Source organism: Miscanthus floridulus, chromosome 15 (genome assembly GCF_019320115.1).
Source record: "Miscanthus floridulus cultivar M001 chromosome 15, ASM1932011v1, whole genome shotgun sequence".
Lineage (NCBI taxonomy): Eukaryota > Viridiplantae > Streptophyta > Magnoliopsida > Poales > Poaceae > Miscanthus > Miscanthus floridulus.
Genome location: NC_089594.1, coordinates 77168127 through 77190654, shown reverse-complemented (window position 1 = coordinate 77190654; position 22528 = coordinate 77168127). Strand labels below are relative to the sequence as shown.

The window sequence follows — 22528 nt, the reverse complement described above, 5'->3', positions numbered from 1 at the left end:
GGAGTAGCTGCAGCTGCAGGACGCGGAGGCGGAGGTGGAACCAACAGCCCAGGTGGCAGAGACAAGCCCATACGTTGCCCAAGCCCTTGTAGGAAATCCGTAATGTCCATCAGCCTCTGCGCCTGGGCCTGCCGCTCGGCCTCCAGCTGGGCCCCCAGCTCCTGACGTTCCTTCATTTCTTGTTCCAGCCGGGCCTACAATATTTCACTCTAATGTTTTAGTAATGAAAAGCTAATTAAGGTGTGTAAAGATCAATGTATGACGAGTAAAACAGGAATAACCTCGAGTGCGTCGACCCGGTGCTGTGCAGCGGTCGGCCGTGTGCGAATGGCCGGGCTCTCGCTCGTGCTCCATGCTCGGATCTGGGAGAGAGAGGGAGTAGAGGCCGTGTCGATGATGCCGTCGCCAAGCCAGAACCACCCATGCTTCTTGCCTTGCCCCGCCCTCATGACGGCCTCTCCATCGAAGTCCTGGGTGCTCGGATCGTGGTCTGCCCCATGGAGCGACCTCGCCACCTCAGTGTACTCACTAATGCGGGAGTGGACGCTCAGGTTCGTGTATGCCTCGGGCGGGTCCTCTAGGTTGAAGGAGACGTCGGACGTCGCCTTGCCCTTGTGGGCCATACACCATGCCTGGAAGTCTGAGCAAGCCTGGCCACTATGTGATGCCGACTGTGAGAAAGACAGCACGATGATTAGAAATCAGACAGAACTGAGCGTGACAATAGATAAATCAATTCGCGTACCCATGCTTGTTTGTATCCGGCGAGGTTGCGGCTGCCTTGATGGTGTGCTGGACCTTGCATCAACAAACGACGGTCCTAGGCATCCCTGTGCATCTTGAGGTACTCCTCCGTGAACCACCTGTCCACCATCATCGCCCAGCACTCGGGATACGCTTGGCACCACCAAAGAATCACCTACACGTCATCAAGTATTGGACATCTAAGAAGATCAAATTAAACCAACTTAATCTCAAAACGAATCAATATTGATGTTCTTCATTTACCTCAAGGTACTGCTCCCGGGTCAGCTGCATCTCTCTTGCGTCTTTCTTGGTTTTCCTCTCTCCAAGCTTCGACCCGTAGTAGGTTACGATGGCCTAGATGCGCGCCTCGTGATGCATGTCGGTGATGAGTTTTTTACAGGCTTTGGTAGTCGCCTGCTCCGCCCTGGCCTCAAATCCCTCCTCTTATCTGTAATAAGTCTGCATACAAAAGCGATGTATCCATTCATTATTTCAAGAAAAGTCTAATGAATGCGACGTATTGAGCAATGTTGTGCGAGGGAGACTTACCCAAAACTCTGCCTTCACCCGCGCCGCCTTGTTGGGGTACTCCGCATCGGAGGCGACGATGTAGTGGTCAAACGAGTAGGCCGGCTCCGTCTTCGATGTGTACATGACAATGCCGAGGAAGTGCTGCCTGCATAGAAGACCCAGGATGCCGTTGACTAGCCGTGCGCTACCACCCGACACAACCACCCAGTTCCTGCACAAGTGATTAAGAAAAATTATTAGTTTTTTTCATCATATCATATGAAGTAGTGGTGATAACATATACAGTTACTTACTTTTGTCCTTCGGGGCGAATCACTGGGTGTTGGTGAGGAAGCGGAACCTGTGGGAGGCTCGTGGGACCTCACAAGTAGACACTCGAAGAGGAGTTGGAGGAAGCGGAACCCGTGCCTGCCACCTCCCCCCTCCTCCTCCTCCTCCTCCTCCTCCGCTACCGAACTAGCTCCTCGTCTGACTCGTCCACGGATGCCACCTCCTCCTGCGACTGGCGGTCCTCCTCACATGTATTAGAAATATATGCAAAAATGAACAAAACATAATTACAAAAAACATAGTATTACATGTATTAGAAATAATCTTCATGATTGAGATTAGCTGGATCATAGGTCTCATCATCACTATCAACATTGTCAAACTCATCAACACTATCCGAAGGAGGAATGTTGTCTTCATTGTCATTGCCTAAACGTAATCGCTCAAGCATTTGTATGTCCTTCAGATTTCACACCTCGTCTCCAGTGTCCTCGTCATCATCCCTTTCATTGTCTACTTCTATTCCTATCTCTTCGGTTAAGTCTATGTCAAACCTCCCTTGTAGCCCCTCTTCTTAATAGAACTCTCCATCATATGTGTTTGGGTTGAAGTTGTAATCTTCATCGTTTGGGACAGGTAGTTTACCGTGTAGCGATATCTTGTGCATATTAGACCAACCCTTAAGATGCTCGGCGTCTTTGCATGCGTATGATGTATAATAAACCGGACGGCCTGTTGAGCCACAATGTAGACATCTTTTCCTGGATAGACGGAATCCTGTCGAATCTCGACTAGCCCAAGCTTAGGGGTCCGTCTCATTACACTAGGATGAAACCAGTGGCATTTGAATATGATAGGAGTAAGAGGTTTGGAACCATAAAATGATAGTTCATAGATTTCTTCAATTCTTCCATAATAGTCGAGTCCATCAGTGCCGGGCGTAACAACTCCGTTATTTGTGGTTTGTCGATTGGGCCGACTCTGCTCGTAGCTTGCTGTGTGAAAACAATATCCATTCATGTCATAACCGGTAAATGACTTGACCCTAATGGCACAGCCGTTTGCAACCTGTCTCAACTCATCACTTATAGGCGCATCAGTTTGGGCTTTCTGTTTGAACCAACAAATGAAATCGGGGCTCCCTGGTCCCGCACCCCGTGAAAGAAGGGTATCATTTTCTTGTGGGGTAGGTTGCCTCAATCCATGCCAGAATTGATGAAGAAATTCCCTGTACCAATGATAAACAAGGGGGTTGGACGAAGAAACAAGGACATACGGCAAAATGAAACAAGTTCGTTCAGAACTTACCTAATGAACGGTTGCACCTCGACAAGGTTGGTCAACACATATAGCATGATACTGCGCCACTATTCATTTTTCAATTGCTTAGTGGTCGATGCACTTGCGCTTCTGAGTTGCCCTTGTAAAAGGCTGAGGTTCAATTCATTTTCGCCAGCATTGTAACGAGGGGGTGGATGTCGATGTTTTACCACCGATAGCCGGCCACGGGGGTACCCGGGGCAGTATGTTCGGGCTTCGGCGTATGCTGAACTCGATGGTTAACGTAAGGGACAGTCGATTTATCCTAGTTCAGGCCATCGATCATAGATCGAGTAATAACCCTACGTCCAGTCGGCGTTAGCCTTTGCGTTGGATTGATCGTGAAGTGTTGTGTTGTACAATTGCTGTTCTGTTCTCTGTCTTCTTTTCCCCAGGAGCCCTGCCCTCCTTTATATAGTTAGGAGGCCAGAGTCCTAGTCGGTTTACAATGAGAGTTCCTAGTAGGATTACTGAATAGTACTACTACTAAGATTACATGGGAAGAATCCTAGTTGGACTAAATCTTCTCTCTCCCTTGCGGGGTATTCTGTGGGTCCCGCATCGACAAGCCCCCGAGCACTTCATGGTTGAGCTCTGAAAGTCTCGTTTTGCTCCTTCAAGTCTTGTTGAGTAGGAACAAATGTCATCCGAGTGCTTTCTTGAGTGAAACCTTGTAGCGCTTCTTGGGACCTTCGAGTGGTGAGTGCTTTTTGAAGAAAAAGTACATCCATCTGGTTGTAGCCCCCGAGCCTCTTGCTATTTGGAACAAGGAGCTGGATGATCTTGTCTTGAAGTTGCTCTGATTGTTCGTTGAAGTTTTATCAAAAAAGAACTCGAATATGGCTCGTTCCAGGTTCTTTTTGTCGTAATGTCTTGAAGTGGTCTGCGTTGAGGAAGTCTTTTGGTGACGTGCGCTTTTTCGAAGAAAAGGTGCACTTACTGAGTGTAGCCCCTGAGCCTCTTGCTATTTGGAACAAAAAGTTGGAGGGTTTTGAATCTTTATGTTGTTTGAAAATTTGTGTTTTGAAGTGGTCCCCGAGACTTGGATTATGTCATCATTTGAGTAGTTTTTCGGCATCTTTCCGAAGCAGCCCTTTAGTCTTTGATTAAATCACCATCCGAGTAGTTTCGCAGCATGCAGCCTCTGAGCGTATATCCGTGTTGTTTTGTTCAGGAAGAACTCGGATGCGAGGTCTTGGCGTATTCTTTGATAGTCTGCTGTTGTCAGATGTAGTTGTATGGTGGTGGTTGAGTGTAAATGCCTTTTGTTCACGGGTTGTACTATGCTGGTATATTCTTCCGAATATGCTCGTCTTGGAGTACTGTTCCTTCTTGCCTGAGTCTTCCATTATTGAGTCCTGTCTTTTCACTGTGTCCTTTGCTAGGCTTATTTCGTTGGTACTCCTAGTCCATGTGCGCCACTCCTTTGATCTATAAATACTGTCCCGGAGTGCTTGTTTTCATCCATTGGACATTCTGTTGAAACCTTCGTGGTCATGAACATGGTAGTTTGTGAAGCAGAGCAGCCCCCGGGCATATTTTGTAGTTCCTGTGTGTCTTGTCGTAGCTGGAGGAAGTCTTGTGATAGGGATTAGAGGTAGGCTAATCCCGCGACAGCATTGTGCCAGGATGTACGTGGCGGTAGTTGGAGGAAGTCTTGTGATGTGGGCTTCGTTCCTTCATCTGGCAGTTCTGGGTTGATCCTCACCGCCTGTCCTGAGACTGTCCGATGCAGATCAACGCCATATCCAGCATCACATCGGTCTTGGGTAGACAGATGCCCGCCGGCCTTCTCTGCTCCATGTTGTCTTGCCGTGCTGCCGATTTCCGCCTTGGATGCACTGCGTCCGTCCTTTGAAGAAAACAGTGTAGCTGATGGCGGTTTGTCCTTCCGAGTAGCAATTTGGGACACATAGTCGTTCCAAAGCCTAGCCGTGTCCGTGTTCCTCTTTGCTACTTTGCTTTTCGTGGTGCCGAGTTCGTTGGGTCTTGTAAGATTTGTAATCTTCTATTTTTGAAGTCGCTTGTAATGGAACGAATCTTGTCTTCTGAGTTGTCCTTTACTTTTCTGCTGTGATCCATGTCATTCAAGAGATTACCGAGTTCTTTCTTAAATAACCGGGTTCTTTTGTTCCTTGTGAGGTAGCCCTTTGTTTCTTCTTGGTTGATGGGTTGTTCTTGTAATGATCTGATAACCCTGCCGTGGTGCTGGACGGATAAGTCTGAAATCTGCCCGTTGGATTGTACCATTGTGTGGATTTGTGCCCTCCATCATTTTAGCTGCGTCGGTAAATGGACCGTTGCGTTCTCACATGGTGTTTTAACGGGCCTGGTGAGCCGTTTCTAACGTTGTAAAATTTATTTATAGACCTTTCGTCCTCTTTTTCTTTACTGCCTTTCTTTTGCCTTGAAACCCTAGCTCTTAATCATCCGCCGTCGCCATTGCTGCCACCATCCTTAGCGCCACCATCTAGCTTCATCTTCCCCAGTACCTTTTTGCTTCCGCTAGTTCATGGGTAAAAAGAAAACCGCGAGCAAGTCCTAGGTGACCTTCGTGGACGAGGAGTCATCCCTTTCTTTGATCGAGAACCAAGAGTTCGTGGCCATGAGGGCTGCTCAGAAGGTTTGGCTGGCTCCAACAACAAGCGAAGATCAGCTGCGCGAGCTCGTCAGCGACGGCTTGATCCAAAGCAAAGTCATCGCTGAATGGAGAGTTCTGGGCAAGCATCGGGTTCCTGCTCCGGGTCCTGGTGAGATTGTCCTCTTTGTTTCCTTTGTCCGCGCCGGACTTTGCCTTCCTGCTTCCTCCTTCCTTCATTAGTTTCTTGGTTATTTCGGGGTTAGTCTGAACCATCTAACCCCTAATGCCGTTCTCCATCTTTCTGTTTTCGTTCATCTCTGTGAAGCTTTCCTTGGAATCCCTCCTTCTCTATCTCTTTTTCGCTATTTCTTCCGTCTGAAACCTCAACCCCGCCACGAAGAAACCAGCATTCTTGGCGGTTGCGGGATTCAGTTTCGCCAGGGTCTTAAGATTAAGTTTTTTGACTATGACCTGGTCGATTCTGTAAAAGATTGATGCGCCGACTGGTTTTATGCTACCAATTTGATCCCTTCCCTTGCCATCCACTCTGGATCTGGTCCTGTGGTGAATGACCGATGGGACAAGAAACTTGATTCACCTGCTGAGATTCAAGTGATCCAGCCACTCCTTGATAGGATTAGCATGCTGAAACAGTAGGGTTTAACCGGTTTCGGTATTGTTTCGAGTTTTCTTCGTCGCCGAGTTCAGCCCTTGAAAGAGCGGGAGCACCTTGGCTTCGAGTATTCTGGGGCCGAGGATCCTTCACGCATGGTCCCAGCTCTTGAGCTGACTGATGAGGAGGTACTTGAGCATCTCCAGAAGATGCTGAAAGGAGTGAGCGTTATTCCTCCTGCTGTCTCTGAGTTCTCTGCCAACAACCCGCCCCCAACGGTGAGTTGTTTATCTCTTTGTTTGGATATTTTATGTACTCTTGCTGCATCCATTTTTGCTTAGCTTTTCCTTGTCTTACTATTTTATCCTTTTTTGTAGGAGCTTGGGCGGAACTTTGTTGACCCGATCCCTCTTGATGTTCTCCCTGCCGTGGCGGAGACTGGGGATAAACTTGCTGGAACTTCTGCAACTAGTAAGTCCCCACCCTCCATAGTGCTTCCTGGAGTTTCTTCCAGATTTGTTGATGTATATGAAGAATATGTTCCTCGTCTAGTCCCTCGCGGTCCTCATAGTGTCCCGAAGAGGGGGTGAATGGATGGGTCTTCATCTGGCCTGCCTGTCTCCAAGAAGCCTCGCAAACCAAGTACTCTCTCAGGTACTCCAGTTGTTGTTAGCATGCTCTTAGGTGAGCACATTTAATACTCTTTGTTCCTTTGTTTTCCTGTTTCTCTCTTGAACCGAGTACTTTTTATTCTTTTTCCAGCAGGTGCTCTAGTTTCCTTGGCTGAGGGAGAGGAGGACGATGAAGTACCTCTCATTATGTGGCGGTGAGTTGTTTTCATATTCCTGTTGCATTGAATTTCTCTTCTTTGTCTTGACTTTTAGTCTTGAACTTTTTGAAGTAACCGGACGTCGGGTATGAGTTCTTCTGAGGCCCCCGCGCCAACTTCTTCTGAAGCTCCGGTGTCGAGTTTTTTGGTAGCCTCGGTACCGAGCTCTACCGCTCCTCCAGTGCAGAGTTCTTCCACGGCTCCAGCTCTGGCTTCTTCTGTGGCTCCGTTATCTGCTATCCCGCTCCCGTCGTCGGGTGGCGGGGACATTTTCGCCATGGTGGTCCCCCCTGCGAGGCCTTCTTTTGGCTTCGCGAAGAAGAAAGTGGTTGGGTGAGTAGATTCTGGCTTCATCTTTTTGCTTCTGTCTTCCTTCTTCTGGTTCTCATCGGTGCTTTCTTTTATCAATTTTCAGTGTTTCGTCTTCTCTCATTTCTTCATCGATTTCTTCTCAGCCTTCCGCCGTGCCATCGAGTTCCGAGCCTCAGGACTCGCAACATACTATTGGTGAAGTTGTTGCGGGGGCTTCGGAGCTACCCGGCGAAGTTGCGGACTTGGCCGCCCCGGAGGTGACTGTGGCAGTCGCGCCGGGTCCTTATGAGGGATTGGCTTCGGCTTCCCTGGAGGTTGCTTTGGTCGTTCCTTCTTCGCCCCAGCCGGCCTCTCCTTCCCCTTCTCTTGCTTCCAGCGGTCCCTCTTTTACCGGTGACGTGGTGCAACAGTTCGATGCCACCCATCGGCTATCGGAGCTGACCGCAGCCTGGGGGAGCTTGGCGTCCTCTGTGACTTTTTTCGGGGAGAAGCTTCACGTAAGTTTTTCTGAGACTCTTTCTTAGGCCATTTGTTTTGTCTTCGTCCTTACGCCTTATTTTTCTCTTTCATTAACTGTTTAGACTTTCTCTTGTGACCATACCGGCTTCTTCTTTTCGTCTGAAACCGAGAAGAAGTTGTCCTCCGAGGTAAGTTCTCTGAAGACTAACCTTGACCTCCTCCAGGCCGAGTTGGAGACTAAGCGTAAGTCGCATCAAAAAGAGGAAAAGGCTCTTCGTGCCTGGGTGGTAGAGGTAGAGAAACAGAGAGATACTGTTGCCCAGGAGTTGGAGAAATAGAAAGATGCTGCTATCCGGGAGGCTTCAAAGAACTCGGAGGCCATGAAGAGCTTGGAAGCCGCGAATAAAGAATGTAAAGGTATTCCGGGTTCTTTTTGTTTCTTTCAGTATTCACACCTTTCCCTTCTGCTGACTTGTTGTTTGGTGTCTTGTCCAGCTCTCCGAGTTGAAGGAAAAAAGCTCTCGGAGGGCATTGATGAAATGAAGACTCTTGTTCGTACAAGTCATAACAAGGCTGAGGAGGTAACTACTCGTGCTGAAGAAGAACTTGCACTTGCTAAGTTGATCAGGCGTGGAGCTGATAAAGATCTTGTGCTGGCCCAAAAAACTATTGAAGACTTGTCTGGGAAGCTGGCAACGGCTACTGAAAATTGGAACATTTTGTGGAAATCCTTTCGTTCAGTAGCTGATGTTCTCCGAACTCCAGCGGATGACGGACAATCTTGGGCTCAGTTCATTCCTCGGATTCTGACTCGTTTCCAAGAGTTCACGAAGAAGTGCGCTCAAGTATGTACCAAGAATGTGCTAGCCCAGGTCCGGGTCCTTGCTCCAGAGGCGCCTCTATCCAAGATAGCAGAGGAAGCTGATAGTCAAGAATACCTTGATGCCATTGAGAGGATGGAGCCTGAGGTCGAAGATTTAGCCAGTAGGGTTGTTGACAGTCTTAATATTGATATTTCCCTTCCTGATGACAATGCCTGATCCAATTGACCAGCCTCTTGTAATATTACACTCCTCTTCAAATGAAGATTCTTTATTTTCGTTGATGTATTCTTTGCCCAGGTGTGGTTGGAGTCACTTGACTTGCTAAGTACTTTGTCCCATTTTCGTCTCTGCTCTGTAAATAACTCTGCGCGTTATCCTGACGAAATCCCTCGATTTGTCGAGTACTTTTTCTTTTCTTCCTCTTTTGTGATCCGTCGAGTGCTTTGTCCGCGCTATGACTTGTTAGATGTAAATCTTTGTGTTGGCAACCTTTCGTCTGCGCTACATAAAACGACTCGGTATAGAATGTTGCCTTGACAAACTTCAGCATCCGAGTGCTTTCTTGAGTGGCGCTTGTGCTTTTCTGAGGAAAAAGTATTCCTATCTGGATGTAGACTAGTTTTAGGTGTTAGCTTTTAGCCACCCTCATTAGCGGGCTCAAGCGTCTTTTCAGCTATTTTGCTCTCGGCCGGGATGCTCAGGCATGTTTTCAGCTATTTTGCTTTTTGTTTTGAGTGTTAGCTTCTAGCTACCTCATCGGCGGGCTCAAGCGTCTTTTCAGCTATTTTGCTCTCGGCCAGGATGCTCAGGCATGTTTTCAGCCATTTTGCTTTTTGTTTCGGGTGTTAGCCTTTAGCTACCCTCATTGGCGGGCTCAAGCGTCTTTTCAGCTATTTTGCTCTCAGCCGGGATGCTCAGGCATGTTTTCAGCCATTTTGCTTTTTGTTTCGGGTGTTAGCTTTTAGCTACCCTCATCGGCGGGCTCAAGCGTCTTTTCAGCTATTTTGCTCTCGGCCGGGATGCTCAGGCATGTTTTCAGCCATTTTGCTTTTTGTTTCGGGTGTTAGCTTTTAGCTACCCTCATCGGCGGGCTCAAGCGTCTTTTCAGCTATTTTGCTCTCGGCCGGGATGCTCAGGCATGTTTTCAGCCATTTTGCTTTTTGTTTCATGAAAACAACTCGTTGAAAGTCATGACAAGACATGCTGTGGATGAATATCATCTTTATTGCTCATGAATATAAACTAATACATATATTGTCGATTGTGAACGTTGGTCCCTTGTGGCTTGCATATCTGTTTTTTCTTGAGTTGTTTTTACGCGTAGAATCTTCTAAGCTGGCTGATGTGCTGTGTATTGCTGACTTTTCTTCCATCTTCGGTTATTAACTTGTATGTGCCTGGTCCGGTGACTTTTGTGACAATGAACGGACCTTCCCATGGATTAAGTAGCTTATGTCGTCTGTTAGTTTTTTGTATCCTTCTTAGCACTAAGTCTCCGACTTGTAATGATCGAGGATGGGTACTCTTGTTGTAGTGTCATCTTAAACCTTGTAGGTATCTGGCTGATTGGAGGGTAGCGTTTACTCTGACTTCTTCTGAGCTGTCGAGTTCTAATCTTCTTGTGTGTTCTGCTTCTCCTTCATCGTATTGTTCTATCTTTGATGATGTCCAGATCAAGTCGGCAGGCAGTATGGCCTCTGACCCGTAAACTAGGAAGAAGGGTGAGTAGCCTGTTGCTCTGCTTATTTGAGTTCGTAGCCCCCATACTACTTTAGGTAATTCTTCAATCCATTTGGACCCATAGTCCACTAGTTCTTCGTATAACCTTGGTTTTAATCTGGCTAGTATGAGTCCATTAGCCCTTTCTACTTGTCCGTTGGCTTCTGGATGTGCAACAGACGCGTAGTCTATACTAAAACCATAGTCTTGTGCCCAGCTTTTGAATTCTGTAGCTATGAAGGGGGAGCCTAGATCTGTGATAATTCGATTGGGCATGCCGAAGCGGTGCATAATGTCTTGGATGAACTCGACCGCTTTGGCTGCGCTGTATTTCGCGAGTGGTTTGTATTCAATCCACTTGGTGAACTTGTTGATTGCTACAAAGATGTACTCGAAGCCGCCTTTTGCTTTCTTCAGAGGTCCTACTTGATCCAGCCCCCAACAGGAAAAAGGCCAAGCGGGTGGGATGCAGATAAGATTGTGAGCTGGCACATGGGCTTTTCTTGCAAACATTTGGCAACCTTTGCATTTTCTGACAAGTTCTTCTACATCTTTCAAAGCGGTTGGCCAGTAGAATCCGGTGCGAAATGCTTTGCCAACCAGTGTTCTTGAAGCGGCATGGTTTCCACAGCAACCTGAGTGTATTTTGTCTAGGATCTCTTTGCCTTCTTCAAATGAGACACATTTTAGGAGTACTCCTGAAGATGCTGCTCTTCTGTAAAGTATATCTCCTACTAGAATGTAGTTTTTGCTTCTGCGAACAACTTGGGTGGCTTCGGCTTTTTCTGCTGGCAATTTATTTTCTTTGATATAGTCGATGAAAACTTGGCTCCATGAAGTGTTGATTACCAAGATCTGAACGCCTTTAGCCTGAATTTCAGGGGTTGTCTCACCGGGTTGTTTGATAGAGGGAACTGATAGCTCTTCTATGAATACGCCGGGTAGAACCTTCGCTCTGTCTGATCCGAGCTTGGCGAGGACATCTACTGCAATGTTGAAATCACGCAGGACGTGTAGAATTTCTAATCCTTGGAAATGTTTTTCAAGTTTCCGTATTTTAGCACAGTAAGCACCCATGTTTTCTTTGGTGCAATCCTATTCTTTGTTGACTTGGTTGATGACTACTACTGAATCGCCGTATACGAGTAATCTCTTTATTCCGAGGGTAATTGCCACTCGTAGCCCGTGGATGAGGGCTTCATATTCTGCTTCGTTATTTGTAGCTTGCCATAATATCTGAAGGACGTACTTGAGTTGTTTTCCTTCTGGAGAAATGAGGAGAACGCCTGCACCGGCTCCACCTAGTTTGAGTGACCCATCAAAGTACATCTTCTAGTGGTCAAGGATTGTATCTGATAAAGGCTATTGAATCTCTGTCCACTCGGCCACAAAATCGGCAAGGGCTTGAGATTTGATTACTTTCCGCGGGGTGAAATCGATGTTAAGAGCTCCGAGTTCGACTACCCACTTTGATATGCGTCCCGTCGCATCTTTGTTGTGTAAGATGTCTCTAAGCGGGAAGTCTATCACCACTGTGATCTGGTGGCTTTCAAAATAGTGGCAAAGCTTGCGTGAAGTGATCAATAGGGCGTAGAGTAGTTTTTGTACATGCAGGTACCGTATTTTTGATTCAGATAATACTTCGTTGATGTAGTATACGGGTCGTTGTACTTTATACACGCGTTCTTCTTCTTCTCTTTCTACGACTATTGTCGTGCTGACCACAGCAGTAGTCGCCGCAATGTATAGCATCATATCTTCGTCTTTCCTTGGGGGTGTGAGAATTGGTGAGGATGTGAGGTATGCCTTAAGTTTCTTGAAGGCTTCGTCGGCCTCCTTTGTCCACTCAAACTTGTCTGTCTTTTTTAGTAGTTTAAAGAAAGGTAACCCCTTTTCGCCGAGTCTTGATATGAAACGGTTGAGGGCCGCCATGCATCATGTTAGTTTTTGCACATCTTTGATACTTCTAGGTGGGCCCATTTCTGTTATAGCTCGAATTTGCTTGGTGCTGGCTTCAATCCCGTGCTGACTGACCAAAAATCCGAGTAGTTGTCCTGAAGGAACTTCGAATACACATTTATTTGGGTTCAACTTCCACCTCCATCTCTTCAAGTTTTTGAATGTTTGCTTTAAATCTTCAATCATAGTGTCTGGGTTCTTTGTTTTCACCACTACATCATCCACGTATGCCTCCACATTTTCACTGATTTGATCCCCAAGGCAAGTTTGGAAAGCTCTTTGGTATGTGGCGCCGGCGTTCTTTAGTCCAAACGACATGGTCTTGTAACAGTAAGCACCGAACGGAGTAATGAAAGACATCTTGCTCTGGTCTTGTTCTTTTAATGCGATCTGGTGATACCCTGAATAGCAATCGAGAAAGGATAATAGTGCAGACCCTGCTGTTGAGTCGACTATCTGGTCAATGCATGGTAGCCTGAACGGATCTTTTGGGCAATGTTTGTTGAGATCTGTATAGTCGACGCACATGCGCCACTCATCCGTGTTCTTCTTCTGCACAAGGACCGGGTTTGCTAGCCAGTCTGGATGAAGGATTTCTCTGATGAATCCGGCTGCCATTAGTTTTGTGATTTCCTTTTTAATCGCTGCCTTTTTGTCAAGTGAGAATCGTCGTAGCCGTTGCTTTACAGGCTTGGAGCTTTTATTAACATCAATTCTGTGCTCAGCCAACTCTCTTGGGACACCTGGCATGTCGGCCGGCTTCCAAGCGAATATATCTTTGTTGTCCCAAAGAAAGTTGGTGAGCGCGAGTTCCTATTTTGCCGAGAGGTGAGCACTGATGGTTGCTGTCTTGGAGGTATCGCCAGTGCCCAAGTCGATTTGCTTGATGTCGGCTTCTTTTGGTGGTGTGATGATGCTGGGCTTTTTAGCCGGTATTTCTAATTCTTCTTGGCTCATCTCTGTAGCAATTATGGCTATTTCTTTTCTTCCATTGTCGGCTTATGCTTTGGCTGCAATTTGGATTGCCTGAACGTCGCAGTCAAAAGCACGCTTCAAATCACTTCGAAGAGAAAGGATACCGTTGGGTCCTGGCATCTTAAGCAGCAAATACGGGTAATGTGGTATCGCCATGAATTTTGCTAGTGCCGGTCGTCCGAGAATTGCGTGGCATGATGACTCAAAGTCCGCCACCTCAAATTTGATGAATTCTGTACGGTAGTTTGAGGGTGTTCCAAAAGTGACTGGTAGAGTAATTTGTCCGAGCGGCATGGCTGCTTTGCCGGGCACTATTCCGTAAAAAGGTGTGCTTGTTGGTGTGATCATCCTGGCAAGTTGTAGTCCCATCTTCCTTAGTGTTTCTGAAAAGATGAGTTGAGTCTAGCTCCCCCGTCGATTAGTACTTTGGTGATGATCATACCGGCAATAGTTGGGTCTAGAACTAGTGGGTAATGGCCTGCGTTCCCCACGCTAGTCCATTGGTCTTCTCTTGAAAATTGGATTGGATATTGTGACCAATTGAGATATCTTGGTGTAGCCGGTTCTGCTGTCATGATAGTCCGTAGTGCTAGTTTTTCTTGATGTTTGCTTCTGCAGTCTGGAGCCCTTGAGAAGATCATTGCTACCGTTCCCCTGGGTTTTTGGAATCCTTTGTCCTCGTGGTTGTCTTCGTCTTTTTTCTGATTGTCCTCTTTGGTGTTCTCCTTACTATCCTTTCTTGTGTATCGATCATTGAAAGTGTAGCAATTTCCGATGGTGTGTCTCCCATTGGGATGCAATGGGCAACGTATGTTTTCAATGTCATCATATCTTCTGGGTTTGGAAAATTTCTTTGATTTGTCAGCCATTGCCACAGTATTGTCTGGTCTACGTTTTCTTTCTTGATGTCTGCTATTTCGATGATTTTGCTTGTCCGGGTTGTCCTGGTTGCTTCTATCCAGGAACCTCTCTCGTGTTTTTTATTCTGCAGTAATCATCTTTTCTACTGTTTGTCTGAATTCTTCATTGTTTCTTGGATTTTCTTTGCAGAAGTCTTGAAATTGCCACCTAGCCATGATTTCATGAGAGAAAGCTTCAATTACTTCTCGTTCGGTGATGTCGTGCACTTGAGCCCGTAGTTCGCCGAATCGTCGATAGTAATTTCTGAGACTTTCGCCTCCCTTTTGCTTGAGTCCTTTCAGTTCTGCATGAGTGATCGGGTGTGTGATGATACCCACAAAATTTTCGTAGAAAGCTCTTTGCAAGTCCTCCCAATTTCTGATCGATCCTGGGTTCAATTTATCGAACCATTGGAGGGACATAGTTTCTAGTGCCATGGGAAAGAATAGGGTTTTGATATCGTTGTCTCCTCCGGCTAGTTCAATTGATTGTGAATATATTCTGAGCCATTGCCTTGGTTCAGTTTTGCCATCATACTTGGAGTGGTTAGACGGTTTGAACTTGTGAGGTAATCGTATTGATGCAAGCCTGTTCGCGAAACAGGGGAATCTGTCGTGCGTTCTGGCTTCTTTGAATTCGGATTCGGCACCTCCTTCTGGCCAACTGTTGTTTTGATGGGAATAGTTCTGCGAGGCTGTCTGGGTAGGCACCCTACTCCTGGTCTTTCTCGGTTGTTCAAATTGGTGGCCTTGATTATGTTCCTTCCTACTTTCTCTGTTATGGCTTCCACCTAGCCCAAGTCTTTCGAAAGCAGACTTTCTTTGATTTTGATCTTCTTGCCTGTGGGTTGTTGATCTGGCGGGTAGTCTCGATTGGTCTCTCTCTTCATGCGTTCTCGAGATTGTTGACCGGAGCAAGTCTTGGAGCTGTTCATACTTCTCACCGGGATGTGAAGTTGCTCTGAGTTCTTCTAATGCATCTCGAATCTTATCGTAAGGCGTATTTGCCGTGCGTCTTCCTTCGACTTCTCGTTGTGATTTTCTTCTGTCGTATTCAGCCAACTCTGACTCATATCTGATCTAGGCTTCCCTGCATTGCCTAGCACGGTGTTGGTGCCCTTGCTTCAACTTGTTTTTCCTTTCTCTAGCTTGTTTCTAACTCTCAGTTTCTCCATCGTAGCCCTGGGCAAAGGGTGATATGTTGGATTCTGATTCATCTGATGACCTGACATCGGGTGCTTCTGGGGGATTTAATGGTGATCGAGGACGTCGAACCATGAGTACTTCCTATGCGTGAGCCGTTCTGTTATTGGTGTTGGTTTTCATACTGTCGGAGTTGCTGATGACTTTAGTAGATGCCTCGATGTCACAGATCGAGTCCCCTTCTTGGTAGGGTAGGATTGCTGTTGTTGTTGTGCCGACTAGTTGGGTTCCGCTATCTTCAGGGATGGAACCTGGCTAGTGGATGATACAGTCTTGCGATGTTATCGTTAGCATGAGACCCTCCTAGGCTCCTGTCAGTGGTATCCCAAGCATTGGATTGAAGGATCTTTCGAACTGTTCCTGATAGGATTTTGCTATGTTGTCGAGCCCAAATGGAAAAGAATTCAACTTCTTGAAAGAACTCTGAGTGTAATCCGAGTTGTTTTGGGTTGTGCTCTGGAATCCTGCCGAAAAAGAACTCGGTTTCTTGAAAGAACTCGAATGAAACTTCACCTTAGACATGGAACTTGAATTCGAGTCGGATGCGCGTAGCCGTGAAATCTGATTTGAATCAGATATTATGAGCTGCGCGAATCTTCTGGTGAGCTGATCCATCGTAGTTGTCGAAATAGGAAATTCTTCATGATGATCCGGATCTTTGAGGAGATGGCCTTGAAGCTTGCCATAGTTGTCCGCCTCGCAGATCCATGAGCTAAAGATGAAAGTTGATCCCATCGGGAAGATCATGTTATCGAGGTCCATCGAGCTCTCGGATGCAAAGTCACCGAAAGGCCCCTACCTGGCGTGCCAGCTGTCGATGTTTTACCACCGATAGCCAGCCATGAGGGTACCCGGGGCAGTATGTTCGGGCTTCGGCGTATGCTAAACTTGATGGTTAACGCAAGGAATAGTCGATTTATCCTGGTTCAGGCCCTCAATCGTAGATCGAGTAATAACCCTACATCTAGTCGGCGTTAGCCTTTGCGTTGGATTGATCGTGAAGTGTTGTGTTGTACAATTGTTGTTCTGTTCTCTATCTTCTTTTCCCCAGGAGCCCTGCCCTCCTTTATATAGTTAGGAGGCCAGAGTCCTAGTCGGTTTACAATGAGAGTTCCTAGTAGGATTACTGAATAGTACTACTACTAAGATTACATGGGAAGAATCCTAGTTGGACTAGATCTTCTCTCTCCCTTGCGGGGTATCCTGTGGGTCCCGCATCGACAGTGGATTATAAACGTTAGGAAGTTTCTCAGTGTAGTATTTCTTTGTGAAGTTCGACACCTCCTCTAGAATGTATGCCTCTGCAATGGAAGCCTCAATTCTAGCTTTATTTCTACATTTTTTGCGAAGAGTCTTCAGACATCTCTCGATTGGATAGCACCAACGGTTCTGCATGGGCCCCCCATCCGTGCCTCATACGGGAGGTGCACAATCAAATGCTGCATCGACAAGAAGCAAGCGGGTGGAAAGATCTTCTCCAACTTACAGAGCAACACGGGTGCCGCTTTTTCCAAGTCATCAATGACGGTCCAAGAGAGCTCCTTAGCGCAAAGCTGGCAGAATAAGTAGCTCAACTCTGCCAGCACTTGCCAGACATGCTCCGGGACATAGCCTCGAACCATCACCGGAAGAAGTCGCTCAATCCATATGTGGTAGTCATGACTCTTCATCCCGTTGACTCGCAGAGTGCCTAAGTTAACTCCCCTCTTTAGATTCGCTGCATACCCATCAGGGAACATTAGCTTCTTGATCCATTCAAGTACTTCCCTCCTTTGGTCCTTTTTCAAGACGAAATTAGCCTTAGGCCTTCTCCAGGTCTTGCCATGACTAGGAGGTTGCATCTCTTGATTTGGTCTATCGCACAATGTTGCCAGGTCTACTCTAGCCTTTGGGTTGTCCTTAGACTTTTTAGTGTCCATGAGTGTTGCCCAAAGTGCCTTGGCGACATTCTTTTTAGTGTGCATTACATCAATGTTATGTGGTAGAAGAAGGTCATCGAAATAGGGGAGCCTCGTCATGCCCGAGATATGAGTCCACATATGCTGCTCACCATATCCCACAAAACCACCTTCTTCATTGGGCACGAGAGCACCTATCTAAGCATGAACCTCGGCACCATTCATCATCCGTGGTGCAAGGTTTGTCACTTTGACGCCTTTCATAAAGTTCTTGATGTCTTGTCTGAATGGATGGTCAAGAGGTAGGAATTGACGATGTCTGTCAAATGATGAATACTTGCCACCCTTCTGCAACCAAATAAACCTCACACCTTCCTTGCATATTGGGCATGGGAACTTCCTGTGAACACACCAGGCGCAGAATATCCCATACGCCAGGAAGTCATGCAGGGAGTAGTGGTACCAAACGTGCATTTTGAAGGTTGTCTTTGTAGTTCGATCGTATGTCCATACCCCTTCATCCCAAGCACGGACCAATTCATCAAACACGGGCTCCATGAACACACCCATATTACTCCCTGGGTGTCTAGGAATTATCAACGACAAGAATACGTTATGTCGTTGAAAGGAGACACCGGGGGGGAGATTAAGGGGGATAACAAAGACGGGCCAACATGTGTATGGGGTAGCCATCATTCCATAAGGATTGAACCCATCTGTTGCCAACGTGACACGTACATTACGAGCCTCATCTGCTTTGTCACGATGTTTGTCATTAAAGCGGATCCAAGCTTCACCATCGAATAGATGTACCATCTTGTCAGGATTGTACCATTTGCCATTTTTGTGCCATGTCATCTGTTTCGTGGATTCCTCGGTCATGTATAGCCGTTGGATCCTCAGTAGGAATGTAAGGTACCGTAGGATTTTCATGGGGATCGTAAGTTGCCTCTTCTGGCCATCATCAGAGTCTACCTCCAGGTACCTGGAGGATTTACACTTTGGACAGAACTTTGCATGCTCGTGTTCTTTCCTAAATAGGACGCACCCTTTCGGACAAGCATGTATCTGCTCATACGGCATCTTAAGTGCTCGAAGGAGTTTCTGTGACTCGTACGTGCTCTTTGGCAGAATGTGGCCCTCCAAAAGCAGGGTGCCAATCACGGCCAACATCTTATCGAAGCCAGGTCGACGCAAGTTTAACTCGGACTTTAACCCCATTAAGCGTCCAATGGCATCCAGTTGAGACACCGTTGACCGATCGTGAAGGGGTTTCTGTACCGAGTCCATCATATCATAGAACGCCTGTGCGGCTGCTTCCATCTCCTCCTTCTCACATCCCTCATCGAACTGTCCTTGGTGAAAGTCATCTAACATGTCTGCTACCCCGGCATCAGCATCAAAAGCCTCCACCCGTGGTCTCACCACGTCCTCTCTCATACGTTGGGCTTCACCATGGTGGACCCACCGGGTGTAGTCCGGCGTAAATTCATTCTTCACAAGATGTTTACCCATTTCCACCTTGTTTACCCTTCTCCTGTTTCCACATTTGCTACAGGGACACAAAACTAGGCAATGTCCTTTAGCAGCGTTGCCAAATGCACTGTTCAAGAAAGCATCGGTCTTGTTCATCCATTCCGTGGTGTAATCACTCTGACTTCTCTAGCCTATGTACATCCACTGACGGTCATCCATCCTCTAACATATGTATCGGTGAGTAATGTAACCATCAATTGCATCTACATGGTGTTCCTACTATCTAATAGGTGAGGATAGGTCCTAATCCCACCCGTAGATGCATAGATGAGGTTAGTTTCCATGCTCTACTCCTATCTGAGACAGAATTTCGGCAGCATCTCCTCGCTGTTCTCCAGATACACGTCCTGCCAAAGAAGAGTGTGTATCCGGAGAACAATAGGGAGGTGATGCCGAAACTCTGTCTCGGACCAGAGCAGAACATGGGAACTAACCCATCTACGCATCCGTGGGCTGTCCAAAAAGCGTGGACAATCCGAAATAGATACGGTCATAGATATGCAAAGATCTGCATACCTCCAACCATATCTCTTTCGAACGGGAGATGCCTAACTGGGTTACGCGATCTACGACAATGATACGAAAAGAGGGGTTATACCTAGGGTGGCAGCGGAGTCAAGCTAGCGGGGCCGTGGCGGGTTGGTGCAGTGGCGAGACGACGCGGTGCAAGCAGACCGGCACGGTGGCGAGAACTCCGACTCAACTCCAACGGGCTCTTCTTTACAAAAATGGAACAAAATACTGTCATTTACAAAAAAATTCGGCAGAACCTCCCCTGCACAGTGAGGTTTCCAAAACCTACAAAAAACAATGGCACGATGGCCGACAAGCACATATGGCTCAACAGAAGCCATGTAGTTTGGATATCAATCCATGCAGAAGAATATATCCAAGTAGTACCACTACTTGTACTACTACTTTCACTATTGCTACTACTACTACCATTGGTTCTTCTACTACTACCACTATTGCTACAACTACTACCATTAGTTGTACTACTTCTACTACTACTACCACTAATTCTACTACTAATACTACCACTAGTTGTACTAATACTACCACTAGTACAACTAATACTACTACAACTACCACTACCTCGACAATAATAAGTGAGAAGGCATACCTGACGGGCGACGGGGTAGGGGCGGGCGGCGTCGGGATCGGGCGAAGTCGGGGACAGGGTCGGGCACGGACGGCGTCGGGGCGGAGCGGATCCCACGGGGTGCGGCCGGGGGCAGGGCACGGCTGGAAAAAGGGCGCATCCGAGGCGCAGGGCCGCCCAGGGTCAGGGCGGCGAATGCCCGGGGGGAAGGGCTAGACGGGGGCAAGGCGTGGCCGGGCAAGTGGGCAGCGGGCGGCGCGGCTGGGGGAAGGGCTGGTCCGGGGCACGGCCTGCGGCACGGCGGCAGGGCGCGCGGGCAGCTGGGCGGCGCGGCCGGGGGAAGGGCCGGCCGGGGGCAAGGGCCGGCCGAGGGCACGGCGACCTCTGTCGGGCGGCGGGGCGCGTGGGGCAGCAAGGGCATGGCGGCACGGCAAGTGCGGCGGCCGTGGGCGGCGTGGGGCGGCCCGGCCGGACACGGGCGCGCCAGGTGCGCGGGCAGCACTCTGTGGCCGGGCGGCGCGGGCGGCCGGTGGTAGCGCAGGCGGCGGTGGCAGCGTGGGCGAGCAGGCCGGTGTGGGCACGACACGTGGCGTGGAGGCGAGGGTGAGCAGGCTAGCGGGGCCGTGGCGGGTCGGTGCAGTGGCGAGACGACGCGGTGCAGGGAGACCGGCATGGTGGCGAGAACTCCGACTCAACTCCGACGGGCTCTTCTCTACAAAAATGGAATAAAATACTGTCATTTACAAAAAAAATTCCGCATAACCTCCCCTGCACGGTGAGGTTTCCAAAACCTGCAAAAAACAACGGCACGATGGCCGACAAGCACATATGGCTCAACCGAAGCCATGTAGTTTGAATATCAATCCATGCAGAAGAATATATCCATGTAGTACCACTACTTGTACTACTACTTTCACTATTGCTACTACTACCACCATTGGTTCTTCTACTACTACCACTATTGCTACAACTACTACCATTAGTTGTACTACTACTACTACCACTACTTCTACTACTACTACCACTAATTCTACTACTAATACTACCACTAGTTGTACTAATACTACCACTAGTACAACTAATACTACTACAACTACCACTACCTCGACAATAATAAGTGAGAAGGCATACCTGACGGGCGACGGGGTAGGGGCGGGCGGCGTCGGGATCGGGTGGAGTCGGGGATGGGGTCGGGCACGGATGGCGTCGGGGCGGGCGGTCCACGGGGCGCGGCCGGGGGCAGGGCGTGGCCGGAAAAAGGGCGCGGCCGGGGCGCAGGGGCCGGCCGGGGTCAGGGCGGCGCGGCCGGGGGAAGGGTCAGCCGGGGGCACGGCGCGGCCGGGCGCGCGGGCAGCGGGCGGCGCGGCTGGGGGAAGGGCTGGCCGAGGGCACGGCGCGGCCCGCGGCAGGGCGCGCGGGCAGCGGGCGGCGTGGCCAGGGGAAGGGCCGGCCGGGGGCAGGGCCGGCTGAGGGTAACGTGCACATGTAGAGATGTTCTGGTTTGTAAGCATCGTACGTAACAACGTGCACGAAATCTTCTGAAATTTTTATCATAGCCTCCACATATGATATCACGACATCTCAACAAGTTTCATGATTTTCGGACTTCATTTGCTTTTTATAGAATTTATAAACACTTCACACGCAATTTCGCGGACATGTTTCGTGAACAAGATGTCCGAAATTTTGGGTCCGTTCCTGGATACGGCCTCTCACAACACTCACTAACATAACTATCAATTTTCGAATCATTCAACTCCATTATTCGTACCACGTGCAGTTTAAATTTCTAATTTCCGGAAAAATTCAAGTAAATGAAATAAAGTAACTAAATATAACAAAAAGCCACAAAAAATCCCCAAATTGTAACTAGGAGTTCCTGGTGCTTTAAAAAGGCTGCACAAAAAAATTGGAGGCCAAAAACAAAAAAACAAAAAAAAACTTTGTCGAGTGCCGGGGCATGGCACTCGGCAAAGAATGTTTTAATTTTTTTTTTAAATTTCCTCTTTGCCGAGTGCATCCACAGGAGCACTCGGCAAAGAAATAATTAAAAAAAATTAAATCCTTGCCGAGTGCCGTCCTGGGGGCACTCGGCAAAGTATTTTAAAAATAAAAAAAATTTCTTTGCCGAGCGCCAGATCTGAGACGCTCGGCAAAGAATTTTTTTTAAAAAAAAATTTAAATCTTTGCCGAGTGCCAGATCTGGGGCACTCGGCAAAGAATTTTTTTTAAAAAAAAACAAATCTTTGCTGAGTGCCTAACTGCAGGCGCTCAACAAAGAAAGCCGTGACCGGACGCCGTTTTCACGGGCAGCCTATGCCGAGTGTAGAGATTTTGCCGAGAGTTTGGCACTCGGCAAAGAAGTCCTTTGCCGAGTGCCCGTGTTTGCCGAGTGCAATTCTTTGCTGAGTACAGCACTCGGCAAAGAAGGTCTTTGCGGAGTGCCCAATTTTTGACACTCGGCAAAGAATTTTGCACTCGGCAAAGTCTCTGTTTCCAGTAGTGTTTGAGACTCCTCTCAATTTGCAAATTTTCTTTGAAAATAGTTGTTTTTCTATGTGACATAGATTATGGTGTAGCTTTAGGTTTTTGGCTGCTAAAATTTGGCCCTAGTCTTGGTTAAATTCTGGGTCCGCCACTGGGTCAGCCTGCCGTGTGCGCTCCCGTCGGTGGCACCCCTTAGCTCAGATCCGTGCGTTCCAACACCGAAGCCACCTGCTCGTCCGGCGTGCTCTCTCAGCTGTGCGACGC

General features: G+C 47.9%; 1 protein-coding gene across 1 annotated transcript; it reads right to left on the bottom strand.

The window, feature by feature from the left end:
• Positions 1 to 20389: 20389 nt before the first annotated feature.
• LOC136507724 (uncharacterized) lies at positions 20390 to 21288 on the bottom strand. The gene is made up of 2 exons (XM_066502358.1): positions 20909 to 21288; positions 20390 to 20489 (listed from the first exon to the last, which is right to left on the bottom strand). Exons 1-2 carry the CDS (start codon positions 21286 to 21288, stop codon positions 20390 to 20392), a joined length of 480 nt encoding a protein of 159 aa, XP_066358455.1.
• Positions 21289 to 22528: the final 1240 nt, after the last annotated feature.

Excerpts from the sequence above, each read along its gene's own strand:
- LOC136507724 (XM_066502358.1), bottom strand. The coding sequence starts at position 21,288 with ATGCTTACAAACCAGAACATCTCTACATGTGCACGTTACCCTCAGCCG. Across the intron at positions 20,490-20,908 it reads CCTACCCCGTCGCCCGTCAG|AGAAGAGCCCGTCGGAGTTG; the intron begins GTATGCCTTCTC and ends CCATTTTTGTAG.